We start from the raw sequence: 25361 nt of genomic DNA, 5'->3' as shown, positions 1-25361 counted from the left end.
GTTCTATAGAATTTTTGTATCCGAACCCATCAATCTAATATTCAGAAAACGTGTCAAGATCTATCTATTTTTCAAAGTCATCAAATCAAAGATTGTTTTCTAAAATCATGATCTCAAGTCCATGCAAATCTCATCTTAGGCTCATTCTAGTTTTAACCTATCATGTATATGCTCATGATACTCATGCCCTATCTTATTCTCTCTCAGACAAATCTCGATACTTTAATGTACCTCTTATTCTTTAAACTTTCATAAGACAACTTTATGAATGATTGTTCATCTACAATGAATGTGCATTCATTTTCATTCTCTTGTACAATTGTTCATCATCGGTGAATGAATAATCATTTTTACTCAACATGAATGTTAACTATCTTTCCTTCACAATCATTCATATCCTAATCATCATATACAATTGTTTATATCCTTGAACGGTCATTTAACCTTACGTCATGAACAATTCTCCTACCTCTCCTTCACAATTGCATGTAACCCTAGGGGTAATTTTGTCTTTTCACCAATATGAACGATCGTGTATTATTCTACATAGGTATTCCTCATATCTTATCCTATGTAGCACATGTGATCACACATGTCCTTTGTTCAACTATTTGTTTAGAATTGATATTTGTGTCTATCATAATCAATGAATAATTGTTTCTGTCATAAAAATGATCGTTCATACGTATATGAAAACATTAGATTCTAGCTATTTTGGTTGAATCTCTCTAAACCAACAATTTTATTTTGTTCAGAAACATGCTGAAATTCAGAATTTGACATAAAACATCAACATAACCATCAAATTTATCTCAACAAAACCAAATCTTTCATTCAATATTATAACATCAAATAATCATTCATAACCATTTTCCTCCTAGAATTCGGCAATTATCCTCATTTAATCACATATCTCATATTCTCGATCATTAACAGCCTACAATCTTCTATATTATAAATTTTAGAATCAATCATTCATGAACAATCAACCAAAATCTTAACAAGAAATAAATCCTTACTTAATTTTGTTGAATAATTTGATACTAAAATATTTCTTTCGATTACCAGAATCTTCCTCTAATGGCCGAAAATACACAATATTAGGTTTTTTTTTTTTTTAGAGTTTTATCATATGTACAAATAGATAAGAACATGCCAATTTGTGCTTTTTTTTATATAAATTTGAATAAGATAATTGGTAGAGTAATCATTTACTCTTAACAAACAATCGATCATCACTTAAATTATTTAACATGATGCATTATTTACCATGTTCCCCTAACACGTGATCGATCATGTTTTCATCATTGTACTAGCTATATCAATATATAAAATTATAAATATTTAATTTTCTCTTCAAACTGTCTAATAATTTGGTTTCCATTGAAACGCAGCAAAATCAAAAAAATTATAAACTCTCATTTACATCATTTCCATAATTTAAAACCCATTAATTTACAAACAAAGACAAAAAAATAAAAAATAAAAAACATGGAGAGCACAGAAAGACAGTATCGACGACAACTTCAGCTTTGCAGCGGGTGTCTGCATGGCGGGGAATGCCGCCGCTATACTGAAGCATCTTCTTCACAAATCTCCAACCCAATCCACTCCCAACAAAACGCTAACCAACACTATCCTAACCCTTTTAAGAGCCAACCATCTTCGCAAAGCCGTTTCAATTCTCTTCGCCTCCCCGGAGCCCGTCCCTTACTCTCTTTATGCGCACCTCTTCCACCTTTGCTGTTCCCAACACGCCATTGTCGAGGCCCGGAAAGTCGAATCCCACTTGGTTACGATGTCGCCCACGCCACCCACGTTTCTCTTGAACCGAGCTATTGAATGTTACGGCAAGTGCGGGTGTGTGAACGATGCGCGAGAGTTGTTCGATGAAATGCCTCAGAGAGACGGTGGCTCTTGGAATGCAATACTTAGCGCGTATACACAGAATGGTTTTGCGGATAAAGCGTTGGAATTGTTTGTAATTATGAATAAGACGGGGATCTTAGCGAATGAGATTAGTCTTGCTAGCGTTTTGGGGTCCTGTGGTGGGGAATTGGAGCTTGGTCTTGCGAGGCAGGTTCATGGAATGATTTTGAAACGTGGGTTTTGTGGGAATGTGATTCTGGAAAGCTCGCTTGTCGATGTGTATGGGAAGTGTATGGTTATGAGTGACGCGAGGCGAATATTTGATGGGATTGAAACAAAGAATGCTGTTTCTTGGAATGTGATTGTTAGAAGGTATCTGGAGGCAGGGGATGAGACTGAGGCTGTTTTTATGTTTTTTAAAATGTTTAGGGAAGATGTTAGGCCCTTGAATTTCACTTTTGCCAATGCTATAGTTGCTTGTTCGGTTTCATCCAAGTTAAAGGAGGGGATGCAGATTCATGCAGTTGTTATTAAGAGTGATTTTGAAGCGGATGAGGTGGTTTTGGGTTCCCTTATTGATATGTATGTTAAGTGTGGGAAATTAGAGGATGCTCATAGGATATTTTACCATCCGGGAGAGAGAGATTTGATCTCTTGGACTTCTATTATGTCAGGATATGCAACAAGTGGGAGAATTCAAGAGGCAAGGGAACTTTTTAATGCGATGCCGGAACGGAGTGTGATCTCTTGGAATGCAATGTTGGCAGGGTATACTCGTGCCCTTCAATGGGAAGAGGCGTTGGATTTTATTTATCTTATGCTAAAAACAACTAAAGACATTGACTATGTCACCATTGGGTTGCTTCTAAACGTTTGTGCTGGTCTTTTGGATGTTGAGACAGGGAAACAGGTGCATGGTTTTATCTACCGACATGGATTCTCAACTAATGTATTTGTCAGCAATGCTCTTCTTGACATGTACTGCAAATGTGGGAACATGAGAAGTGCCCAAGTTTGGTTTTACCAAATGAGTTTTCGGCGTGACAGGGTTTCTTGGAATGCATTGTTGACTAGCTATGCTAGGCGTGGTCAGAGTGAACATGCAATGACATTTTTCTCAGAAATGCAATGGGAGGCAAAACCCAGTAAATTTACATTTGGCACCCTTCTGGCAGCATGTGCAAACATCTTTTCCCTTGATCAGGGCAAACAAATTCATGGTTTCATGATTCGAAATGGTTATGATATAGATATTGTGGTCAGAGGTGGTCTGGTTGACATGTATTCTAAATGTCATTGTCTAGAGTATGCACTACGGGTTTTTAAAGAGGGATCTGCAAAAGATGTGATCCTTTGGAACTCTATATTTTTTGGATGTTGTCACAATGGAAGGGGCAGAGACGTAATTGAATTGTTTAATTTGATGGAGAAGGAAGGAATCAAGCCAGACCATATTACCTTTCATGGAATTCTGCTAGCTTGTATAAATGAAGGTCTTGTTAGGTTGGGTTCAGAGTATTTTGATTCAATGAGCAATAAATACTTTATCATACCTCGATTGGAGCACTATGAGAGCATGATTGAACTCTATGGATGGCATGGATACATGAAGGAACTTGAGAATTTTCTGAAGAAGATGCCATTCGATCCCACTGTTTCAATGTTGGAGAAAGTCTATGATATGTGCAGAAAACATGGATATATGAAGTTGGGAGAATGGGCTGCAAAACGTCTTGAATTGAATCCTTCTTCAATTTAATCTAAGTACCAATTTCCCCAAGTTGGAACTTCCTGCAGCAGGCAAGAGTAGGTGTGGGACACGAAGCTTCATAGCAAAACCACCTTATACAGGGTACTTCACATTCCCCTGATATTGCACTTGCAATGAAAATCAACAGTATGGAGGTAACATTTTCTTCACCAACTACAACAGGATGAATTGTCATTATGTCAGTTTCTGGGAGGATGTCCAAGCATGTCTAAACATTTTCAGGATGCATTCTCTTAAAACCTTGAGAGTGAATGTCAACCAGTTTATGATTGTATAGGAAGTAATCATATTCATACTGAAGCCAAGAGTTCTATGCAAAATGTTGTATGAGGATTCACTCTATCTACTGGAGCTATTGGATATACCAGATGTGAAGTGATTAGTGAGCTCGTCAAATCGGCACAGTCATGTATGCAGGATAAACTTGTACATTTATTAGAAAATTTTGCATGGGAACATGTTTGATGGAAGTGGTAGAAGAATAATCTGCTAAAGCAGAAGCGAGCGGAATTTGCAGAAAAAGACCTTGGTTATTTGATCATATAGGTGCTTTTGATAAGGGAAGGGAACAATTAGCATACAGATGCAAAAATGTATAGTACTGATTTTTTTTCTTGAGAAAAATTTTTAATACTCGGATAATGGAAGTGAGTTGTATTCATCAATCTTGATAAATGTAACACAGATTTTGTCATTCACCACTACCCTTTTTTTATTACAAGGATAAACTTTAGTTGATGAAAACAAACTTTTCATATAGCAGTAGCTCATCCTACTATTACCCTGAACTTTTCGTACTGAATCAAACTCTGGGTTTCACTGTCCCTGGTAGGGCTGGATTCTAGCCAAATCGAGCTCGAACTCGATTCGGTTTATACATAACAGAACTCAAGTTCAAGCTCGAGCTTGTTGAGCTCATAAAAGCTAAGCTCGAACTCGGTTTGATTCGTTTCGAGCTAAAATTTTTAACTATTTCGTTATTAAAATGACGTTGTTTTAATATATATTAATCAAAACGATGTCGTTTTGTATTAAAATTTTTAATTGAAAAATTTGACGAGTAGCTTGAGTTCAATCGAGCTTTTATAGACTCGATTCAAGTTCAGTCTTAGTCCCAACATTATTTTATAGGATGACCCCATCTAATTTTTAGGAGACAATAGACCGGAAGCTCAACATCATATCATTTTCATCTTATTTTTCTCAAAATTATTATTTATTACCAAAGGTCAACTTCCCTAGATGTAATTATCATGCTCACTTTCATTCAACATAAATTGTCAAGTTTCTAACGAGAATAGAAGATTTGAATCATTTTATGTTAGATATTTGATCACAATGTGGCGAAGCATTGAGTGTCTCAAGAATAAAATTATGTGTCTAACTAGATCATACTAACTAATTTATACCAATTTAGGTGTTAGTAGTAATTAGATGATTTGATTGTATATATGATTTAGTTATATTTTATTTATTAGATCCAAATATTTTAAACACAGCAATTTAATTTATTGGAAATAATAAACATGTCAAATCAAATTATGTAAATTACAATAAACACAATTTAGTGTACTCGCCTTCAAGTTTAAGCTGAAGCTTATTTGAATATTGTACGAGGTGCTAACGTGAATCATTTGTACGAGCCCATTTGCTCATGTACTGTATTCCTTTTGAAAGACATTTATTTATCTGTTTTTAGTATCCTTGGGAGAAGAAGAGGATAGACTGTTGTTATTATTTTGCGTTCTTTTCTTGGGATGACAATTTTTAGACATTTAAATAACAGTTTAACTATCATTCAATAACTTTTAACAACTGTCCTTTAACAGTTAAGTAAATTGGATTTAATCGATATGTCATGGGTGAACCTAAATCCAATATAACTTATAAAAAAGTTTAAAATCCATAAATCAATCTTTAAAATCTTTTCAAATTCTCACATATTTTAAAATTACTATAAACCCTTAATAGTTATAATACGATATTTATATCCATAATTTATTACATTTTGTTCAATTCTTTTAAAGTATAACTGTTATTTTTTAAACTATTGAGGGAAGATTTATATTTTAAAATATTCTAAAAAACCATTAAACTTTTTTCGAATTTCCAATAATCCCTTAAAAATTGCCAAAAAGACTTCCAATATATTCAAAATTTATAGTTTACTCTCCTATATATAATTACACGGTAAAAATAGTTTTTTCTATAGAAAAATTAGAAGATTAGTTGTGAATGAAAAAAAAATTAAATAAAAGGCTTGTTATATAATTTTGATATTAAAAATATTATTTTTAATTTTTATTAATTTATGATTTTATGACAATTTTAAAAAATAAAATAATATAAATAAAATGATAATTTTATTTTTAATAATATTAGTTATTTATTTTTAGATTTAAAAAATATTATTTATATTTATTTTGAGGGATAAAATGTTATATAAACAATTTAGAATTGTATTGTTTTAAGGTCAAAATCAAACCTATTGAGAAAATATAATTCCTTCGTCCGAGTATCCAAGCCTTTCAAGGCCTATATATTCAAAATCAGTCGTAGATAACTTCCACCATGGATTTTAGGCTACATTCTCTGGCTTGCCGACTCCAATCCTGCAATTCCCACCAGTCCGTTCGCCAAGGGAAACAGCTCCACCTCCTCTTCTTCAAAAAGGGTATCATAAACTCCACTCTTTCAATAGCGAACCGTATTCTTCAAATGTACATGCGTTGTGGCCACACAAGCGACGCGATACTGTTATTCGATGAAATGCCCGACAGAAACTCTTTCTCTTGGAACACAATGATCGAAGGCTTCATGAACTCCGGAAACAAACAAAAATCACTTGAATTCTTTAATTTAATGCCGCAAAAGAACGATTTTTCATGGACTCTGGTTATTTCGGGGTTTGCGAAATCCGGCGAACTAGATACTGCTAGGAGTTTGTTAAATGACATGCCGAGAACAAATGGGGTAGCTTGGAATTCGACGATTCATTCTTATGTTAGAAATGGTCGTGCAGGAGAAGCTGTGAAGATGTTCAAGAATATGAATTCGGAAACATTTGAGAGATTGCGAGGTGATACGTTTGTTTTGGCCACGATAATTGGGGCCTGTGCCGATTTGGCCGCTCTACAATGTGGAAAGCAAATTCATTCTCGTATTGTGATTGATGGATTGGATGTTGACGCGGTGTTGGGGAGTTCGCTGGTTAATTTATATGGAAAATGTGGTGATTTGGATAGTGCGAATCATGTTCTGAGTACGATGAAGGCACCAGATGATTTCTCATTATCAGCTTTGGTTTCGGGTTATGCAAATTGTGGTAGAATTAATGATGCGAGAAGGATTTTTGATAGGAAAGATGATCCGTGTGTTGTGTTGTGGAATTCAATGATTTCGGGTTATGTTTCTAATAATGAGGAAAGTGAAGCTTTAGTTCTCTTCCATAAGATGCGACAAGATGGAGTTCGGGAAGACTCCTCCACTTTTACTACTCTTTTGAGTGCTTGTAGTGCATTAGGAAGTCTTGAACTTGGTAAACAAATACATAGTCATGCTTCTAAATTTGGAGTAATTGATGATGTCGTTGTTGCTAGTTCTTTGCTTGACACATATTCCAAGTGTGGGAGACCTAGTGATGCTTGCAAATTATTCAGTGAACTCAAATTCTGTGATACAATCTTGTTTAATACCATGATCACTATATATTCAAGTTGTGGAAGAGTTGAAGATGCAAAACAGATCTTTAAGACGATGCCAGATAGAAGCTTGATATCATGGAATGCAATGATAGTGGGGCTTAGTCAAAATGGTTGTCCAATTGAAGCATTAAATCTTTTCTGCGAGATGAATAGACTGAACTTGAGCATGGACAAGTTTAGTCTGGCTAGTGTGATCAGTGCTGCTGCTAGTATTTCCTCACTTGAACAAGGTGAACAGGTATTTGCTCGAGTTACCATCATTGGGCTTGAATCTGATCAGATCATCTCTACCTCCCTTGTTGATTTCTATTGCAAGTGTGGTTTTGTTGAAAACGGACAAAAAATATTCAATGTAATGGTGAAATTTGACGAAATCTCTTGGAATTCAATGTTGGTGGGTTATGCTACAAATGGTCAAGGATATGAAGCCTTGGCTCTGTTTGAGGAGATGAGAAATGCTGGTATAACACCAACTGGTAGCACATTTACTGGGGTTCTGTCTGCCTGTGATCATTGCGGACTGGTAGAAGATGGAAGGAAATGGTTTAATGCAATGAAACAGGAATATAATATCGATCCACAGATTGAGCACCATTCTTGCATGGTTGATCTTTTTGCACGTGCTGGTTGCCTTGAGGAAGCAGTGAATTTAATAGAACGTATGCCCTTTGAGGCAGATGCAAGCATGTGGTCATCAGTCTTAAGAGGTTGTGTGGCTCATGGAGACACAAATCTTGGGAAGAAGGTGGCAGAAAAAATCATTGAACTTGATCCTGAGAATTCAGGTGCTTATGTACAGCTTTCAAGCATATTTGCCACAACTGGTGAGTGGGAAAGATCATCTCTAGTCAGAAAGTTAATGAGGCAGAGGCAAGTGAAAAAGAATCCTGGTTACAGCTGGGCTGACAGTTGAACAAGACATTTTCACGGGGAAATTCAATTAGTCTATGAGACTTCTTAAGGAGAAAGCATGTTATGCATGCATGACTCAATTTGACCAAGATTTATACCAGTGAGCCCAAACAGATTAGTTTGGTATCTATTTCGAAATGCTTATATTATTTAAGCAGTGCTGCAGGTTGAAGTTATCATAAAATGCAACAGAATACAGTCACTTCTCAAAAGTTGTGAAGCAGATAGAAGATGCCATATGGCTGGAGAACAAGCAACTGCTTTATGGAGGTGATTACGTTTACTGATATCATAATTGTGCAGCTGGCTTCTCTGTTGATCGGGGCAGTTTTCGAAAATTCAGTGATCATGTTGACTTCTGTTGTGCAGTCATTGAACAAAAGATATAATGGTGAGGCTTTCATCTTTGTTAGGAGAAAAAAGGTTCTTGAAGCTTGACTTGGTGTCACATTCACCAGTTCAACCATGTGCACTCACTTATTTTGAAAAGATTATTTTACCCTGGGTGGCCACAGTTTAAGGGTGCATAATCATCTGAGGTAGGTAATTCATATGCAGAGTGCAATGCCATTTAGCAATGTTTCAACTTTTGCTAGTGTTGCAATCTATATGTTTTCTTAGAGTTCGAGTGATGACCTGGGAGATAAAGATCCTGTAGAGCACAAGTGGGACCCAAATATCCTTAGAGTGCATGTGTAAGACATAGAATTTCCGAGATAGAGAGATATAGGTTATGCATCTATAGAGAGATATTGTATCTATAAATACATGTCGTTCACCGTATGCACTAATAGAGAGAGGTATGCACCATAGAAAGGTGTTATGAGAGAATCCATTAATTGATATCCATAGAGACAAACTAGGACAAGTTTATATATATTGTGAACTACGATTACCTAAGAGATTGAGTCACGTTGTCAAGGTGTTGAATGTTTGCTTTAGCCTAGTTTGATCGACACAAAAGATGATTTTGAAAAGATTTATTTTTAAATAAATATTTTCTCCACATATTCTGATAAGTATTTTAATATGCATTGCATTTCATTTTATCTGAGTTAGGGTCGAGAGATAAACTCTAGATGATGAAAGAGAATCAATTTAGGAATTTGAGATTGAAATTGAAGAAAGGGAAATAAATAGATTGATTGCATAATTCTCTTATAGAAACAAAAACAAAAAAAAAAAAACGGAATTTTACAAGTGAGAGATGATTTAGCTATTGTATGGCGACGATCAGCTCAAATCGAGGCATGAAAGGACTATTTGTTAATGATGATGCTTTTTTGTTTTAGTATGTGTTGATGTTATTTTATGATTGGATTTGGATATTTTATGCACATTAGTTTTAAATAAATTACCTTCTCTTGCATATATAGTCAAGTGAAAGTAGTATTTCTCTATTGAGGACAATATTTCTGAAAAGGGATAGTATAGTTGTTCCATCAGGGCTAGATGATTTCACACCCACTTGTGAGGTAGAGTATCCATCACCTAAGCACCCAACACCTGAGTCCTCAGCTCTTGATTCTCCATCACTTGATCCCGTTGCATATGATCATGGTTTGGAGGATGGTATACAAAAAAGCTATGTTGACATAGTCATAGCTCAAATGGAGAGTGAGATGGAGGAGTGACTTTGTCATATAAAAGGCCTAGTCATATAGAGACATAAAGGCTCATATCTTTGACAAAGATAGTTGGTTGGCCTGATATAATATATTTTCCTTTACGAAATCACTTATAAAAGAATTTGTGGATTCAATAAAATATGTTGAATTTATTACAAGATGTTGAGGTCGATGGGCGACCATTTTTGAAGGGTTCCACATCGACATGTTCTCTGACAGGTAATATAAGTACAATATTGTTTGTTAGTTCAGGGTTGTCTTTATATACAAATACTTTAAATGATTATTTATTTGTTATTGTTTCAAGATTCCAGGTTGGATGTCTTTGTCAATATTCTCTCGTAAGAGGAGTTAATAGTTGCATGTTGTGTCAATAGTGATTTTAACAATTTTCATTGTGTTTCTTTAAACTTGTTTATGATGTTTAGTTTTTACGATTTTTTTTATTTGTTTTTGTTCCAAGTGGTCAAGATCAATGTCGTTATTGACATTCGATGTCATTCACCATGTTGTCATCATCAACTTTTTGTTTGAGATCTATCTCGACATACTGAACCCCTTGTAAACCATCATTATCTTGTACATAATTATCTGATTCTACCTTTTGGAGACCATCGTCATCTTTTACGTTATTATGTGATTGTTGAACATCATGGTTTGTGGTTTTCCAATATGCATTTCTAGATTTAGGGGTATTTGTCACATATACTGGAATATATTCTCTCAATTGATAAGAAAGACCAATAAGACAATCAACATATTTATCATCTACGACTTTGATAGGGTTTTTCTTATTGAAATTTCTTGGTTTCATGTTTAAGTTAATGTTGTTCCACTTATGGTCAATATGAAGGTGTTTACTTACTCATCAATCGAACAAATCCCTCAAACATCATAGTTGCAAGGATTTTTATCATTTTCTATTCACCTTCAACATATTCTATTCTATTATCTTTTTGTATCCATTCTCTCATATACCAACTCATAACAATAACAAAACTTGTCATTTTGATTAATCCGATAAGAAAATATAATATTTTGAAATTAAATTTAGAAATTTCATAATTAATTATACATATATAATCTTAAAAAAATCAATTTACTCTTCTGGTGAAATATCATTATCCCTTTCTACATGATTAAATAGTAATTCACCCTTGAATAAAGTATCCTCTCTATCTGAATTAAAATATTAACAATGTAGGTTTTAGGGTATCAATTTAACACCACCTCTACACGATAAAATATCAATTTACACTCCACAATGTCAAATATTAATTTTAAAACCATACCAATATTTTCTATGTACTATTTTGTAATTAAAGTAACTAGAAATTTTATAACTAAATGTACAAGTACAATCCTTAAATATTAAAAAATATTAATTTACAACACACAAACACACTAAAGTAATGAAAAATTTTATAATTAAATATACAAATTAGATTAATGTGAGTGTGGGTAAAACAGATACAAATAAAAAATGGATAAAGTTAAATGGGTAATAATTTTTAAAACCTGTATCTAGTCTGACAGGTATGGTCAATCCATTGATTACTTGTTAATATTATTTTTTCATTATTTTTCTTTTATTTTTATTATTTCAATGTATTATTCTCTCAATTTTTAATATTTTTCTCTTCAAGTCCATTAGTATTTTGTAGAGGAATGAAAATTCACTTTAAATTATAAAAATATTTTTATAAATTAAAAAAATTTTAGTATTAAATATAAAATAAATATTTATAACAAATTATTTAATACTTATATTTTTAAATTTATTTTTAATATAAAAAATTCTTTTATTTTAGGATGAATTTGATTTTATTTTATATTTAAAAAAGAAAAAATATGTGAAATTTATGTTTAATGTTGTAGGTTTGTAAGATTTGTTTGTAATGTTTTGTCTAAAACATTAGCATTTATATATTATAAAAATGAGGATATTTTGGAATTAATTTAAAAGTTTTGATTAACTTATATTGATATAACCTTTAATCATACAATTTCTCTTAATTTTAATTATTTTCATTGATTATTTTTATAAATAAATAAAATTATTTAAATATTTATAATTTTTTTAATAAACATGATAAAAATTTGATCTTAAACCTTCCCTTTAAAAATTTTAATACTTAATTATGTAATCAAATTACTTAAATATTAGTTAAAGGGAAACAATTGAACAGAATTTGTCCTCGTCCAATTTTAAAGCGAAAACCATGGTATTTGAAACGGTATCATACAAATTCATCCTCAAAAATTTGTAGTGGCACCGAAATTTTTATGTACCCTTATCTGAAGAAGCTTCATTTTAACAAAGCCTCTTTCTCTTATTACTCTCAATTAATAGACCACTGTTTATCCCTGAAGTCATTAGAATTTACAAAAAGCATCCATGCCCAGTTGATTAAAGTCGGGTTCAATGGCCATACTTACCTGGGCAACCGCTGCCTCGATTTATATTCTCGGTTTGGTAATTTTTGATGATGTTTTGGAGGTGTTTGACGAAATTCCAGAGAAGAATTGCATATCGTGGAATATTTGTTTGAAGAGTTTGCTGAAAGGCAATCAGCTCAGCAATGCGCGTAAGATGTTTGATGAAATGCCTGAACGAGATGTTGTTAGTTGGAATTCTATGATTTCGGGTTACATCTCATGTGGGTATTTCGATTATGCGTTAGAACTGTTTTATAAAATGCAGAATGATGGTGTTAGACCTAGTGCGTTCACTTTCTCGATTATTTTATCGTCTGTGTCAAGTGCTTGTTACGGTAAGCAAATACATGGTGCTATAATTCGGCAAGGTGGGAGTTTATCCAATGTGGCGGTTGGGAATTGTTTAATTGATTTGTATGGCAAGCTTGATTATCTGGACTATGCATTTGGCGTGTTTTTACTATGGAGGAGTTGGATATTATCTCTTGGAATTCATTGATATCAGGGTGTTTGAAATCAGGCTATGCAGAACTTGCATTAAATCAGTTTTGTTTAATGAGATCCTCAGGGTATTCACCTGATGAGTTTACAGTATCTACTGTAATAACTGCCTGTTCTAATTTGCGAAATGTGGGAAAGGGTAAGCAAATTTTTGCTTTGTGTGTCAAGGTGGGATTTCTTTGTAATTCCATTCTTCTGAGTGCTGCTATTGACTTGTTTGCCAAATGCAACAGATTGGAAGATTCAGTTATGCTATTTGGAGAGCTAGATCGATGTGATTCTGCAATTTGCAATTCTATGATTTCAAGCTATGGAAGGCATGGTTTTGGGGAGGATGCTATGCGACTTTTTGTGCTCAGCTTGAGGGAGGATTTTAGGCCCACTGAGTTCACTCTAAGTAGTGTTCTAAGTTCTACTACAGTTCTTCCAGTAGAGTGTGGAAGTCAAGTGCATTCCTTGGCCATCAAATTAGGTTTTCAGTCTGATGCAGTTGTTGCTAGCTCACTTGTTGAAATGTACAGTAAATTTGGTGCAGTTGATTCTGCAATGAAAATTTTTGTTAACATGGAGATAAGAGATTTAATATCCTGGAACACCATCATAATGGGCTTGTCTCACAATGGTAGATTGGCTCAAACACTGGATATGTTTAACGAACTACTTAAGAATGGTCTATGTCCAGATCAAATAACACTCGCTGGTGTTTTATTAGCTTGCAAGTACGGTGGTTTTGTTAATGAGGGAATGTTCATATTTTCATCAATGAAAGAGGTATATGGTGTGATACCTGGTGATGAACATTATGTTTGCATTATTGACCTATTGTGTCGAGCTGGTAAGTTGAGAAAAGCAATAGATGTGATAAAATCAATGCCGTATGAACCCAGTCATTTAATTTGGGAATTATTACTCTCTGCTTGTGCAATTTACGGAGACCTGAAACTCATTGAATATGTAGCTGAGAGGATTATGGACTTGCAACCAGAATCACTTCTACCTTATTTGCTGTTGGTTCAGGCATATGAGACAAGGGGGAAATGGGAGGGCTTAGTCAAAGTGAAGAAGGCCATGAGACAGAGAGGTGTGGTGAAGAAGGTAACTGGATGCAGTTGGATTGGAATAAGAAACCATGTATATACTTTTAATGCAGAACAATTACAGCTTCATGGCGGCAAAGAAATCTATTTATTATTGAGACTACTGATATGGGAGATGGAGGATGAAGGCTTTTTTATATTTACAGCATGATAAATTAAGTGCTATGGGGATTAAGATCATGGTGCAACTACAGAAATGGAAATTCTTCATGTTCAAATGTAGTGGTTTCGTGGATACTTCCTCCAGTAAAGCCATAAATTATGTGATGACAGATTGACAGGTTAGAATATTAGTATCTACTGATAGTGTTAGAAAAGCAGGGGTGTCCATAATATGGGTAAAATTTTCAATCTAACTGCTCGGTGATATTAATCCTGAATATAGTGTTTTCTTTTAGTTGATTATACCAAACCATAGTAACTTATAGTTGACTGTTATGATGGCATACAGGCTATTGTACTCATGTTAACTTTTGCCGGTAGTTATTTTGATACAGAACGGTGGATATTGATGAGAAAAAATGGCAATTGCACCTAAAATTTGTTTACTTCATATGTTTGTAGAGGGAAATTAGATTCTTTGTGATATCATTGTTGAAGCCCTCAAGATTGCACTATTGTTTGTGGAGAGAAACTGCTAATTGAAAGCCAAACAAACATCAAAATCAAGTAGTTCATAATCGTTTCAATATACAGACACAAAAGATTCCAGTAACATGTTGTGTTTGTTCCATGTGGAGTAGCTTTCAGTTTTAGAATCTTTATTTTGATCTTGTATCATTTAAATGTCCCTTGTAATGAATCTTAAATGTTAGTAATACAGAGAGACTTGTAGCAATTAGCTTTAGGATGTACTTTGATCCACCTCTATTGTTTCTCTTGAGGGTCTATTGCAGTGCTGGAGTAATGTTACTCTCCAGCAACATAACAAGCATCTTTAATCTTGAAAGCATTTTGTTGGGATTTAGGGTGCAGGAGAAGAAACAAAAGGGGTCAAGCAGGAGAATCTTAACTTGTGGTGAGGTGGAGCTATCTATGAAAGAGACATGTGGAAAGCTTAAAAAAAAGCCAAGGAAATGGGGCATAGCTGTGAGAATATTTGAGGGAGGCTTCCACCTTGGGAGGAAGGGCACCTCTAATTGCCTGGGAGGTCTGGCACCTCTTTGTTGCCTGAATTATTTAATTACATGAAATAGAGTTGTGTTGTATTTGATAGTTATGTAGAATGCTTCACTGATTATAATTTGAGCATTGGGCGTATTATTAAAATGTAGTTTGTAAGAATTGGATTCAAACCAAACATGTTCAAGCTCTAGTTCGAGCTTAGCTCGAATGAGTCTGAAATAAGTGGGTTCAAGCGAGAGCGAGTTCGAGTTCAAGAGTTTAATATTTTTGAATTCAAACTTTAGGGGTTTCGGTTTGTAAAGTTCATGAGTTTGAAAAATTCGATATAAATCAACTAAAATGATGTTGTTTTAACCAATACATATTAAAATAATGTTAATTTAATATTAAGTCGAGCTTAAAACTCGATTCGAGCTTGAGTTTGGCTTCTCTTAAATGAGTTGAGTTTGAACACCTTTGAAGCAAACTTAAGTTTGACTCTATTAAAGTGAGTTCGATTTAAATTTAGCCATAATGTATATATAATAATAATTTATGTATTGTGCTAATTAGTAGGGCATGAATTTGAGATTCAGTAATATTATATCAAAATCTGATCCTTAACTTATCTAGTGTCGATTGTGGGATTAGTAATTGGACCTAAAGTTTTATATGTTTGGTCTAAAAGATCGGTTTAATTCTAGTAAATTTCTTATTAAAATATTTTATTTTCATATGATAAGGGTAATTTTCTTCTGCCTTTATCGCTCAAGCCCCCTTGAGCATAAACCAAGATAATGTATATTGGCGTTGTAGGTATGGAAAAGTAAATTAAGTTCTAATAAAAGCAAATTATATTCTATATTTCATTAAATATCAGAGGAGATTTCTACTCTTATATGATCCGACAAGAGCTCTATCTCCCTTGATTTTTTCATTTTTTAATAGAAAGTATGGCCATACTCGGATTGGGAGGAGTGAGCTGGCATATCCAAAAAGGAATGCAATTTCCCGTCATTGATATATATCTTGTAAATTAGCCCTCAACTCATCAGACAAAGCCACCCTCTTTGGCTTCTGCTTCTTAATTTCTTGAATCATTTATGCGATGATTTGGTTGAGAAGATCAAGAACCATAGCCCAAACTCCAAAGTACAAATATGGTTTGCTGCTCGGAGTCATCGGCTTCCAGAGCTGTAATTCCTCCTCTCAACATTTACATGCTTCTTCTTCTTCTTCTTCAACAAATTATGATCGGCATTTACTTTCTTCTCCATGCAAATACTCAACCGCCATTAATGTCTCCGATAAGCTCCTCAAATCAACAGTTGCTCTGAAACACTTGGATTCGACGGCGTTTGGCAATCACAGCGACAATGAACAGGTAATTTTGATTGAATTTGAAGCAAATGATATAATCTAACAAAATCCATCGGTAGATTACTGAAGATGAATCAGTTAATTGATTTGATGATTTCCGTTAATCATGAATTAGATAAACACGTGAAACATGCTGCATTTTCGCATGACATGTTGCCAAACTTTGGAATTGTCAGCACTTTCCAAAAAGAACACAAAAAGAATGTAAATTATGTGCTATATAAAGTGATATTATAATTTTAAATTAAAAATAAAATAATATTAATTATGTTATAACAAATTATTTATATATTTAATTATAAATTTAAAATTATGTATATATAACATTATTTATATTTCAATTATTTAATTACGGAATTATCAACCTAATTACATAATAATAGAAATAATGTATAATGAAAATTGTTTTCAATTACTGGTATGGCGTGAGTGATTGGTAACAGTCGAAAGAGGATAAACCTTCCACCACCTTCACTACTAGGCCCTCTTATTTGTTGATCCTTACCCACGTTGGTTATTTTCTGACCACCACCACCAAAAAGCATGTAAAATGCGTAGTAAGGAAAAGAAAGGAAGACCCGCACACGTGGATTAGGCTGACCCATAAAGCTTGTTTAGTTAGATTTCACACTTGGACAGGACAATTCCATTCATATTCTTGTAGGAAATTTTTATTAATCATCATAACTGCATATGTTAAATATAAAAAAATAATATTATATGTATATATTTTAAATATATATTATTATATAATTAAATATTATTTTATTTTTAATTAAAAATAATTCAATTATATGATAATACATATAAATACGTATAATTTTATTAAATATAAAATAATGAGGTAACAACTTGAAAATTATAATCATGTATAGGCAAAATATTTGCTAGTAATAAACTTTGAAAAAATAAATTTTTTCTATTATTAAATTCAAATACATATTAATTTTATATCATCCCTTCTTTTTTTTTTCCGCTAAAAGAGGATTCTATCTTTAAGTTTGAAAAGCCACAAATTACCATCTATCATAAGATTTTGTTAATAAATCTCATTAAATTTTATAGTAAAAACTTTGAAAAGATAAAATATTCTTATAATAATATTAAAATAATAAAATTATCCTTCTATAATATATCTCAACAAGAACATTCAATAAGAAATTATAGCAATGAGTGTAGGGTACCAATTATGGAGGATAGTGGCGGGGGTGTGAGGAAGAAAGAAAGGAAGACAGAGGGAATGAATAAAAAGTATTTTTTATTTTATTTTTTAAAATTATAATTAAGATTTAAAATTAAATAAATAAAATTACTTAAATATTGTACTAGAATTAAATTTGAAGGGGAATTTTCAAGGAAATGCGATAAAATTTGTCATATTTGGACTTTTAAGAAAAGAATTATCATCAGGCAAAACTGCTTAAATTAGTAACTTAATTAATTATTCAATATAATCAAATTAACAATCCTTAATTATAATGGGAAGCGTTACATTTATTTTATAAACAAAATTGAATGCGCAGACAGAGTCGCTCATCCAGAAAGCAGACGTGACAGACTTGAAGTGTTAACAATGCCGTCCATGACAAAACTGCTTTTCCTATTTTTGTTGCTTTGATCAAAACCAAAAACCTATAACTAAATTCTTTTCTTCTTCTCCAGACCGACTGGTTTCATAATTTTCTTCAGTTTGATTACTTTGATTTTCATGGCTTTCTGCTATGGCTTTCTGCTTGGCCTTCCCAAGAAAATTTTCCCATCATTTTACAAGAAACCAGTGCTTTTTAGGATTAATTATGAAACAAGGCTTAAGCAACCGTAACCACATTACTAGTTTAGTTGGAGAAATTGGTAAAATTAATTCAATGGGAGGATTTGGTTATGGAAGAACACTTTGCTCTTCTCTTGCTCTTGTACAACAACATTTGCTTCATGTTGAAATTAATGTAATTCTTTGTAATCTTTCAATGAATAGTTCTTGATCTTGAGAGGAATTTCAGTATTACATTATGAATCTCTAATATTGTGGCAGGCCTTGGATTTCCCTGGTGGAAAGGTTTCTTACACTTCTGAAATGAGATTCATTTCAGAGTCTCTGGAAAAAAGAATTCCCTGTTATCGAGTTCTTGATGACAACGGAGAGGTTATCAATGGCAGCGATTTTGAAGAGGTACTTACTTTTGTCTTCCACAAGCAACAAGATAAACATTTTATATTATCAATCTTTGGTGTTTTGGGTTCACCAGGTAAGCAAGGAAGTTGCTTTGAAGATGTACAATGCCATGGTGACACTTCAAATGATGGACTCCATTTTCTATGAAGCACAGAGGCAAGGAAGAATTTCCTTCTATCTCACTTCAATGGGGGAAGAAGCCATCAGCATAGCTTCTGCAGCTGCACTTAGTTCTGATGATTGTATATTGCCCCAGGTAACTGTAACTATAAGCCTCCTTCTTACAATGCAATGCTGCCTTAACTTAGTTTGATGGCAATATGATTATATGACAGTATCGCGAGCCTGGAGTTCTTTTGTGGCGAGGTTTCACAATACAAGAATTTGCCAACCAATTGTTTGGAAATAAGGCTGATTATGGGAAAGGCCGGCAGATGCCGATTCATTATGGCTCTAACAAGCACAACTACATCACCATTTCATCACCTATCGCGTAAGACTATTAGATCATAGTAGCACACTTTAATTTACTGTCAGTTTTGATTATGTTCATTCATAGTTATCAAAGGCATGCTTAAGGCGCTCTTATGTCATGCTTTACTCAAGGCAATATTGTCATCGCCTTGAGTATGGCCAAGGAAACTTTAACGCTTTTTTAACGCATTTGGAGAAGCTTCTGGCGTAGGAAAAACAATCTTTATTATCATCGGGGCTATCTTAGACTAAATTTGAGTTTACGGACAATTTTAGGCATAGTCTTAGGCTTTTTGACAGGTTTTGGATAATTTTCAGCTAGTTATGAGGGTTATTGACAATTTTAGAAATCTTTGATAAGGTTTAGGGCCATTGAAGAGGTCACAAATAAGTTTTAAGATTGTTGAGAGGTTGATAGTGAATTCTAAAGTTTTCGAAGAAGTTGTTAATAAATTTTAATGTTATTAAAGAGATTGTTAAAGAGATTTAAGGTTATCGGATAAGTTGATTGTTGCCAATCTCTTACATAGTTGTCAAAAAGGTCTAGACATGATAACATGTCAATATGCTTGAGCTGCCAATCAAATTTGTGTTGTTAGTGTATTAAAAAAATAAAATAGAATTTAATGGAAATGAAAAAAAAAAATTTAATGGAAATTTTTAATAGCTTTATAGGGCTTAGGATTTAAGGTAAAAGCGATGCCTTTATCTCGCCTTTTTAACACAGGCAATAGGAAGCTTCTGACAACTACGTATACATTGCAAATTATATGTTTCAGTACACAACTTCCTCAAGCTGTCGGTGTTGCTTACTCCCTTAAAATGGATAAAAAGGATGCATGTGCAGTCACATATACTGGAGATGGCGGCACCAGTGAGGTACCTGCAGTCCTTTCTTTGATTGTTAACGGAGGCTTCACCTGTCCATAAATTTCTAATTGTTAACTACTATTTCTTCAGGGAGATTTTCATGCAGCTTTGAACTTTGCAGCAGTTACAGACTCCCCTGTTATTTTCATCTGTCGCAACAATGGCTGGGCAATTAGTACCAATGTATCAGAGCAATTTCGAAGTACTATATATTTTCATTGATCTATGAACAATTATCTCATTTTACAGTAACTTAATTCCAGGATCACCTGTAGTGTCACATAATTACATGACACATTTTTCTGGCAGGTGACGGTGTTGTGTTAAAGGGTCAAGCTTATGGAATTCAAAGCATTCGGGTAGATGGAAACGATGCACTTGCAGTTTATAGTGCAATTCACAGCGCTCGCAAAGTGGCTATTACTGAGAAGAGACCTGTATTAGTGGAGGTCAGATTGAACCTCTATTATAGCTCCTTTGTTGCACAACTGCTGCTGGCTGATTAAATTGCTAAAAAAGTGCTTTCTTTGGAATTCAAAACTTGTCTCTACCTCTCAATTTGTACTTGTTTAGTTGTTTATTGATGCAGCAATTTCCAACTTTCAGGCCCTTACGTACAGAGTAGGACACCACTCCACATCAGATGACTCCACCAAGTATAGGCCAGTTGATGAAATTGAATATTGGAAATCAGCGAGGAATCCTGTGAATAGATTTAGAAATTGGATTGAAAGCAACGGCTGGTGGAGTGACACTGAAGAAGCTGAACTTCGAAGCAGCCTGAAGAAGCAGGTGAAATTGTTTAAGCGTCATTTATAATTTCTGTAACATTGCCAAAACATTTTTTTATTGTTTACATACTAAAATAGATATATACTTTCTGCAGCTGCTGCAAGCAATTCAAGCTGCAGAGAAAACAGAAAAATCAGCAGTTGCAGACTTGTTCACTGATGTTTATGATGTTCCACCAAAAAACCTTCGCGAGCAGGAGAAACAACTCAGAGAAACCATCAAAAAATACCCACAAGACTACCCCTCTGATGTTCCTGTATAGACAGATGAAGTGCCAAGAAATTATGACTAGTTAAATCTAATTAATAACTGAAGCGGTAAAATGTTGAAGCTACCGTTTTGTGTTCATCTTAATATCAAGAAAGCAGCATTTATTCAGTTCAATTCTATATGATTTTTAACATTTCAGCTTTTTCTTTTACTTTTTTCTTAAACTTTGCCGACTCAGTTGGTTTTGTAAGGCAAATTTCCACTTATGTGTCGCCTGGAGTGGCTTCCATTACTTGAGATTCTTCAAATACTTGATGATGCCAAGTTAATATCTACAGTGGATCTGTGATTGATCAAAGCGTCTATCATGTATTTTAGTTAAGGCCAAATGATTATTTCCCACCCAATGTTTGATAAACTGTGCACATGATAAAAATAAAATATTATTATTTATACATAAAATTATACATAAAAATTGTGCACTTATTCAAAAGTCTATCTTGATGCTATCAAAGTAAAGTCTTGGTAAACAAGATAGAAAAAAATATAAATAAACTCTATATCGAAGATGCCAATCAAAAGTCAACAAAAATAAATAAGGAACTCAATCAGTATATTCGCATCATCCTTGAAAATCGAGTTTTCTCACTGACACTGACATTTGTAAGCAAAATTACAGGCATAAGTGCCTAGTGTCGGATCAGTCGAGGCTTATAACGAGCATCTTGTGAGATACTGTCAGTAACTCCGTCTACAATTAGAAGAAAAAACATATTAAAACAAACACAATGCAGTTTTCTGTCTAGAATCGCTTTGCAATCTTTTCCTTCTCTTGGTTGTATAAATGTTCGAATATCCAAAAGCATATTCTATGCATCATTTTCTCAGAATGGTCTTGCCAATTTCAAACAGGAAGACAGAAACGTTGAAACAAACAAACAAAACTTGGAAATTCAATGGAAATTCAGATGATTTGATAGCCTATCCAATCCTTGACCACTTTTTCCAATTTCTACGAAACCCTTTGAGCTCTTTGACTTCTTTAAAACCTCGCATTCACTTCTACAATTATCGTCAATAAAAAAAAAATCTTCCCTTAGCTTTCGATTAGTTGCGTCTTTAGTTAGTAGTTATGGAGACTCCACCTTCACCATCCCATGTTGTGATTGCATATGACGCAACTAAGGAACGTGATCAATATGAGCTTAGGCTTACTATGGATGGGATCAGAAAGAGAGGTGACATTCTTCGTGATGGTGTTAACCTTCTTGTGCTTGGGGTCTTGCATAAAGTCACTCACCCAAGTAAGTCTTTGAAAGATTGCATCAATATATAACTTTATCAAGACTAGTATATACTTACATATATTATCCTGCTTAGATGTTCTCAACTGGGTGTTAAGAGATCTTTGAGTTGTTTGCATTAGATGTTGCATGAAACTATGTTCAATAAGTGCAAAACTTAAATATAGGGTTAACAACTTTAAACTTTGAAAAAAATCACAAAATGAATCATAAAGTTTATTGAAACAAGTACTTAACCGATTAATTTAAGGGTAATTTCTCCACTTAATTAGTTTTAAAGTGTATATTTTCAAATAAAAATTCATCATAGAAGAATGATTTGTATCAATTATATATATGGGTGTGCCTATAATTAACCCCTAAACTGAAATACACTATGTCAATAAGATGGTTTCTTTTCTTTTAACTGATAAGAATAAAGTATAATAGTAATTCACAATGTTAATTTATTTTTTTTGGGTTGGTATATAGTGGGTTACCAAGTCAAGGCATGTGTTGAAAATTTTGGATCGAGTGTTCGTGCAATGGAAGAAGAGGTTAAAAAGAAATCTGATGAATACGCTAAAATGCTTCTTCTTGGTGCAATAGAGTTTGAAGATGAAGGGGTAAATATTATATGCTATACATTGTTTGAATATCAATACGAGATAGTTTCTGTTGAATTCTTTTTTTTTTTGGTAAGTAGTTTCTGTTGAATTTTGCTTGTAATTTCCATATACTTTTCATGGTTAGGTAAGCATTGAAGTTAAAATCACTGCCGGGACCCCCCTGAAGAAGGTCATATCGCAAGAGGTTTTGGCGTGTAAAACAACTTGGGTTATACTTGATAGGTACTTCTTCAGTTTCTCCTCATTCAACTATTTTATTCCTGTGTTCTGAGTCAAGAAGGCTATCCCTTGATGATTTTTTTTTTCTATTTTCAGCGAATTTGGTTATCAAAATCCTAACATATACGATACGTATCTTATAATATGATATACTGCTGGTAAAAAATGATATATATCTTATATATATCGAATTAATACGATACAATGAATATATCATACGATATAATACATATTATTGATATGAATTGATATATATTTAAAAAAAAATGATAATGTAGTAGAAGTATATATAAGAAATTATAAAATTTTGATATATTAATTAGAATATTTTATTAATTTATTTTTTAGAAAACATATCATTCCATATGATATGATATACAATATACAATATATAAAATTAAATTTTTAATATATGATATGATACACAATTTGATTATAGGGTGCTCAGCATTTTTATTGCTAATAAATATTAAACTTCCATTAGTATAATTAACTTGCAATTCCTGCAGGCACCTTAAGAGGGATCTGAGGTATTATCTTACACAAATACCTTCAAAGCTTGCAATAATTAACGATAGCTTGGGTTTGGAAATTCTGAGGGTTCATGCAACAAATGGAAGAGCTGCGCTTGTAGAGGACAACTTCCTTTACTCCTTCTCTAAAGCAATTCCCCGTCGTCAAAATATCGATCAGCAGTCTATCTCTTGCAACAGCTATCCTCAAATCCACAGCTCCGTGGATGGCGATTCCATGTCTCCATCCATTTATGGTTTACCGGAGCATTACTCTAAGCAAGAAAAATCCGGTCAGTAAGACTTTCATATAATATTATACACTGCTTTGTAGGGGTGCACATGATGTAGTTTGGTGGGGTTTGAGAGTTTTTTCAAATAAAATTAAATATTTTACAAGGCAAATAATTTTAAGTTTCAAATCAAACTAAACTAAACTAAAAAAATATGATTTAGTTTAGTTTGGATTATTGTTTAAACTTATTTAAATCATCCGATATATATTATTTAATAAAATTAATTCAATTATAGTTTCCATGAACATAATGCATGCATGTAAAATAAATATAGAATATATATATAATATTTATAGAAAGAAAATGATAAAATAAATATGAAAAAATATGTTGTATACCTAATTATTAATTGAAAAATTTTGTCAAATATAGTTTCGTATATATATATTTTAAAAAAATACGGTTTATGATTTAGTTGATCAGTTTGCAAATATTCAAACTTCAAGTTAAACTGAAAACTATTTTTAAAAATTTATCAATCCATACTAAACTTTTAATACATCAAACCGTAATGTTTAAACTGTTAGATCCACTTTTATGATTTGAACCATCCTATGCACGCTTCTGTTTTGTGATTTCATTTATATGTTTTGTCACCTCCGCCTAAGTCATGTATATGTTTTTTTGTATTCCAGGATTGAATAATAAAGAAGAGCAGAAACTTTCCTCACCTTCTCAGAGGATAAAAATTTCACAGAATAAGAATCTCTTGCGAAAGAGATACTCAGGAGCACCTGTTCTTTGTGCTGCATGTGGGCAGAGGACTGAGTTGTATATCAAGGATTCTATGAAATACAGTTTTCCCGAAATTCATCTTTCAACAAATGATTTATCAGAGGAGGAATATGATTTGAGTGGAAAGGGTGGTAGATATGGTGTATCGAAACCCACAAGAATACGCCACTGATGTTTCAGTATGGACAGATGCAATGTGAAGAAATTATGAATACTAGTCAAAATCCAATAACAAAAGCTGCAAAGTTTTGAAGCTTCCGTTAGTATACATTTTGATGTTAATAAAGCAGCAGTTATGCAGTTGAATTATATGTGATTTTTGTCATATTAGCATTTGTTTGTTAAACTTTCCCTTTAAGAATGATTTGGTTATGTAAGGTAAAATTTTCATAAATCACTGCGTCGATAAAAAGAAAGAACACATAATGTCTCAATTACTGTGGCTTCCAATCTCTTCTTCAAATCTAACAAAAAGAGAGAAGGAAAACCCTTGAGTTAGAGTAAGATTGATACTATATTGGCGAAGATGATCAGAGATGTTTAGGAAGACACAGATCATTGAAGGTGAAGAAAATTGGGTCGAGTTAAGCTCTTTGGGAGCAAACGAAAAGGACACCAGATTGATTGGTTCATCACATGACCAGGGGCGTTTTCTAGCCGCCAATACATGAGAAATAGAAGAAAGAAAAAATAAAAAATAAAAACAAAAAACAAAAAAAGGAAGATATAGAGGTAAAAAAATAAAACATAAAGTAGATAAGGA

General features: G+C 33.2%; 5 protein-coding genes across 6 annotated transcripts; all 5 read left to right on the top strand.

Annotated features, from left to right (window-relative positions):
• The first annotated feature begins 1379 nt into the window (after positions 1–1379).
• Positions 1380–4384, top strand: LOC123202964 (pentatricopeptide repeat-containing protein At3g26540). The gene has a single exon (XM_044619113.1). The coding sequence runs from the start codon at positions 1550–1552 to the stop codon at positions 3626–3628; it is 2079 nt and encodes a 692-aa protein (XP_044475048.1). The 5' UTR covers positions 1380–1549; the 3' UTR covers positions 3629–4384.
• Positions 4385–6126: 1742 nt separating this feature from the next.
• Positions 6127–10481, top strand: LOC123202980 (putative pentatricopeptide repeat-containing protein At1g77010, mitochondrial). Its single transcript, XM_044619129.1, has 2 exons — positions 6127–8526; positions 8626–10481. Exon 1 carries the CDS (start codon positions 6212–6214, stop codon positions 8255–8257), a length of 2046 nt encoding a protein of 681 aa, XP_044475064.1. The 5' UTR covers positions 6127–6211; the 3' UTR covers positions 8258–8526; positions 8626–10481.
• Positions 10482–12062: 1581 nt separating this feature from the next.
• On the top strand, positions 12063–15205 carry LOC123202601 (pentatricopeptide repeat-containing protein At1g43980, mitochondrial). The gene is given in 4 exon segments (XM_044618556.1): positions 12063–12365; positions 12367–12778; positions 12781–14202; positions 14890–15205. Coding segments are annotated over 3 exon segments (1899 nt in total). The 5' UTR covers positions 12063–12170; the 3' UTR covers positions 14073–14202; positions 14890–15205.
• An 863-nt stretch (positions 15206–16068) lies between these two features.
• On the top strand, positions 16069–21098 carry LOC123202602 (2-oxoisovalerate dehydrogenase subunit alpha 1, mitochondrial-like). 2 transcript variants are annotated; one of them, XM_044618557.1, is made up of 9 exons: positions 16069–16409; positions 18438–18575; positions 18652–18834; positions 18914–19071; positions 19832–19931; positions 20013–20124; positions 20232–20371; positions 20529–20714; positions 20809–21098. In XM_044618557.1, exons 1-9 carry the CDS (start codon positions 16134–16136, stop codon positions 20974–20976), a joined length of 1461 nt encoding a protein of 486 aa, XP_044474492.1. In that variant the 5' UTR covers positions 16069–16133; the 3' UTR covers positions 20977–21098. The 2 variants fall into 2 exon arrangements, with proteins under 2 accessions (XP_044474492.1, XP_044474493.1); XM_044618558.1 differs by lacking the exon at positions 16069–16409 and adding an exon at positions 17964–18351.
• A 958-nt stretch (positions 21099–22056) lies between these two features.
• On the top strand, positions 22057–24770 carry LOC123202873. Its single transcript, XM_044619025.1, has 5 exons — positions 22057–22228; positions 22700–22833; positions 22961–23058; positions 23565–23860; positions 24499–24770. The coding sequence occupies exons 1-5, from the start codon at positions 22057–22059 to the stop codon at positions 24768–24770; spliced, it is 972 nt and encodes a 323-aa protein (XP_044474960.1).
• Positions 24771–25361: the final 591 nt, after the last annotated feature.

The sequence above is a fragment of the Mangifera indica genome, chromosome 19 (assembly GCF_011075055.1).
Source record: "Mangifera indica cultivar Alphonso chromosome 19, CATAS_Mindica_2.1, whole genome shotgun sequence".
Classification (NCBI taxonomy): domain Eukaryota; kingdom Viridiplantae; phylum Streptophyta; class Magnoliopsida; order Sapindales; family Anacardiaceae; genus Mangifera; species Mangifera indica.
Note: the sequence above shows the minus strand (reverse complement) of the source record. Positions and strands in the feature narration are given on the sequence as shown.

Bases quoted from the DNA above. Each gene is read 5' to 3' on its own strand.
- LOC123202602 (XM_044618557.1), top strand. From the start codon at position 16,134: ATGATTTGGTTGAGAAGATCAAGAACCATAGCCCAAACTCCAAAGTAC. The intron at 19,932-20,012 runs GTACCTGCAGTC...CTATTTCTTCAG, and splicing joins GAGATGGCGGCACCAGTGAG to GGAGATTTTCATGCAGCTTT. The intron at 20,125-20,231 runs GTACTATATATT...TTTTTCTGGCAG, and splicing joins TGTATCAGAGCAATTTCGAA to GTGACGGTGTTGTGTTAAAG.
- LOC123202873 (XM_044619025.1), top strand. From the start codon at position 22,057: ATGGAGACTCCACCTTCACCATCCCATGTTGTGATTGCATATGACGCA. The intron at 22,834-22,960 runs GTAAATATTATA...TTTCATGGTTAG, and splicing joins TAGAGTTTGAAGATGAAGGG to GTAAGCATTGAAGTTAAAAT. The intron at 23,059-23,564 runs GTACTTCTTCAG...CAATTCCTGCAG, and splicing joins ACTTGGGTTATACTTGATAG to GCACCTTAAGAGGGATCTGA.
- LOC123202964 (XM_044619113.1), top strand. From the start codon at position 1,550: ATGGCGGGGAATGCCGCCGCTATACTGAAGCATCTTCTTCACAAATCT.
- LOC123202980 (XM_044619129.1), top strand. From the start codon at position 6,212: ATGGATTTTAGGCTACATTCTCTGGCTTGCCGACTCCAATCCTGCAAT.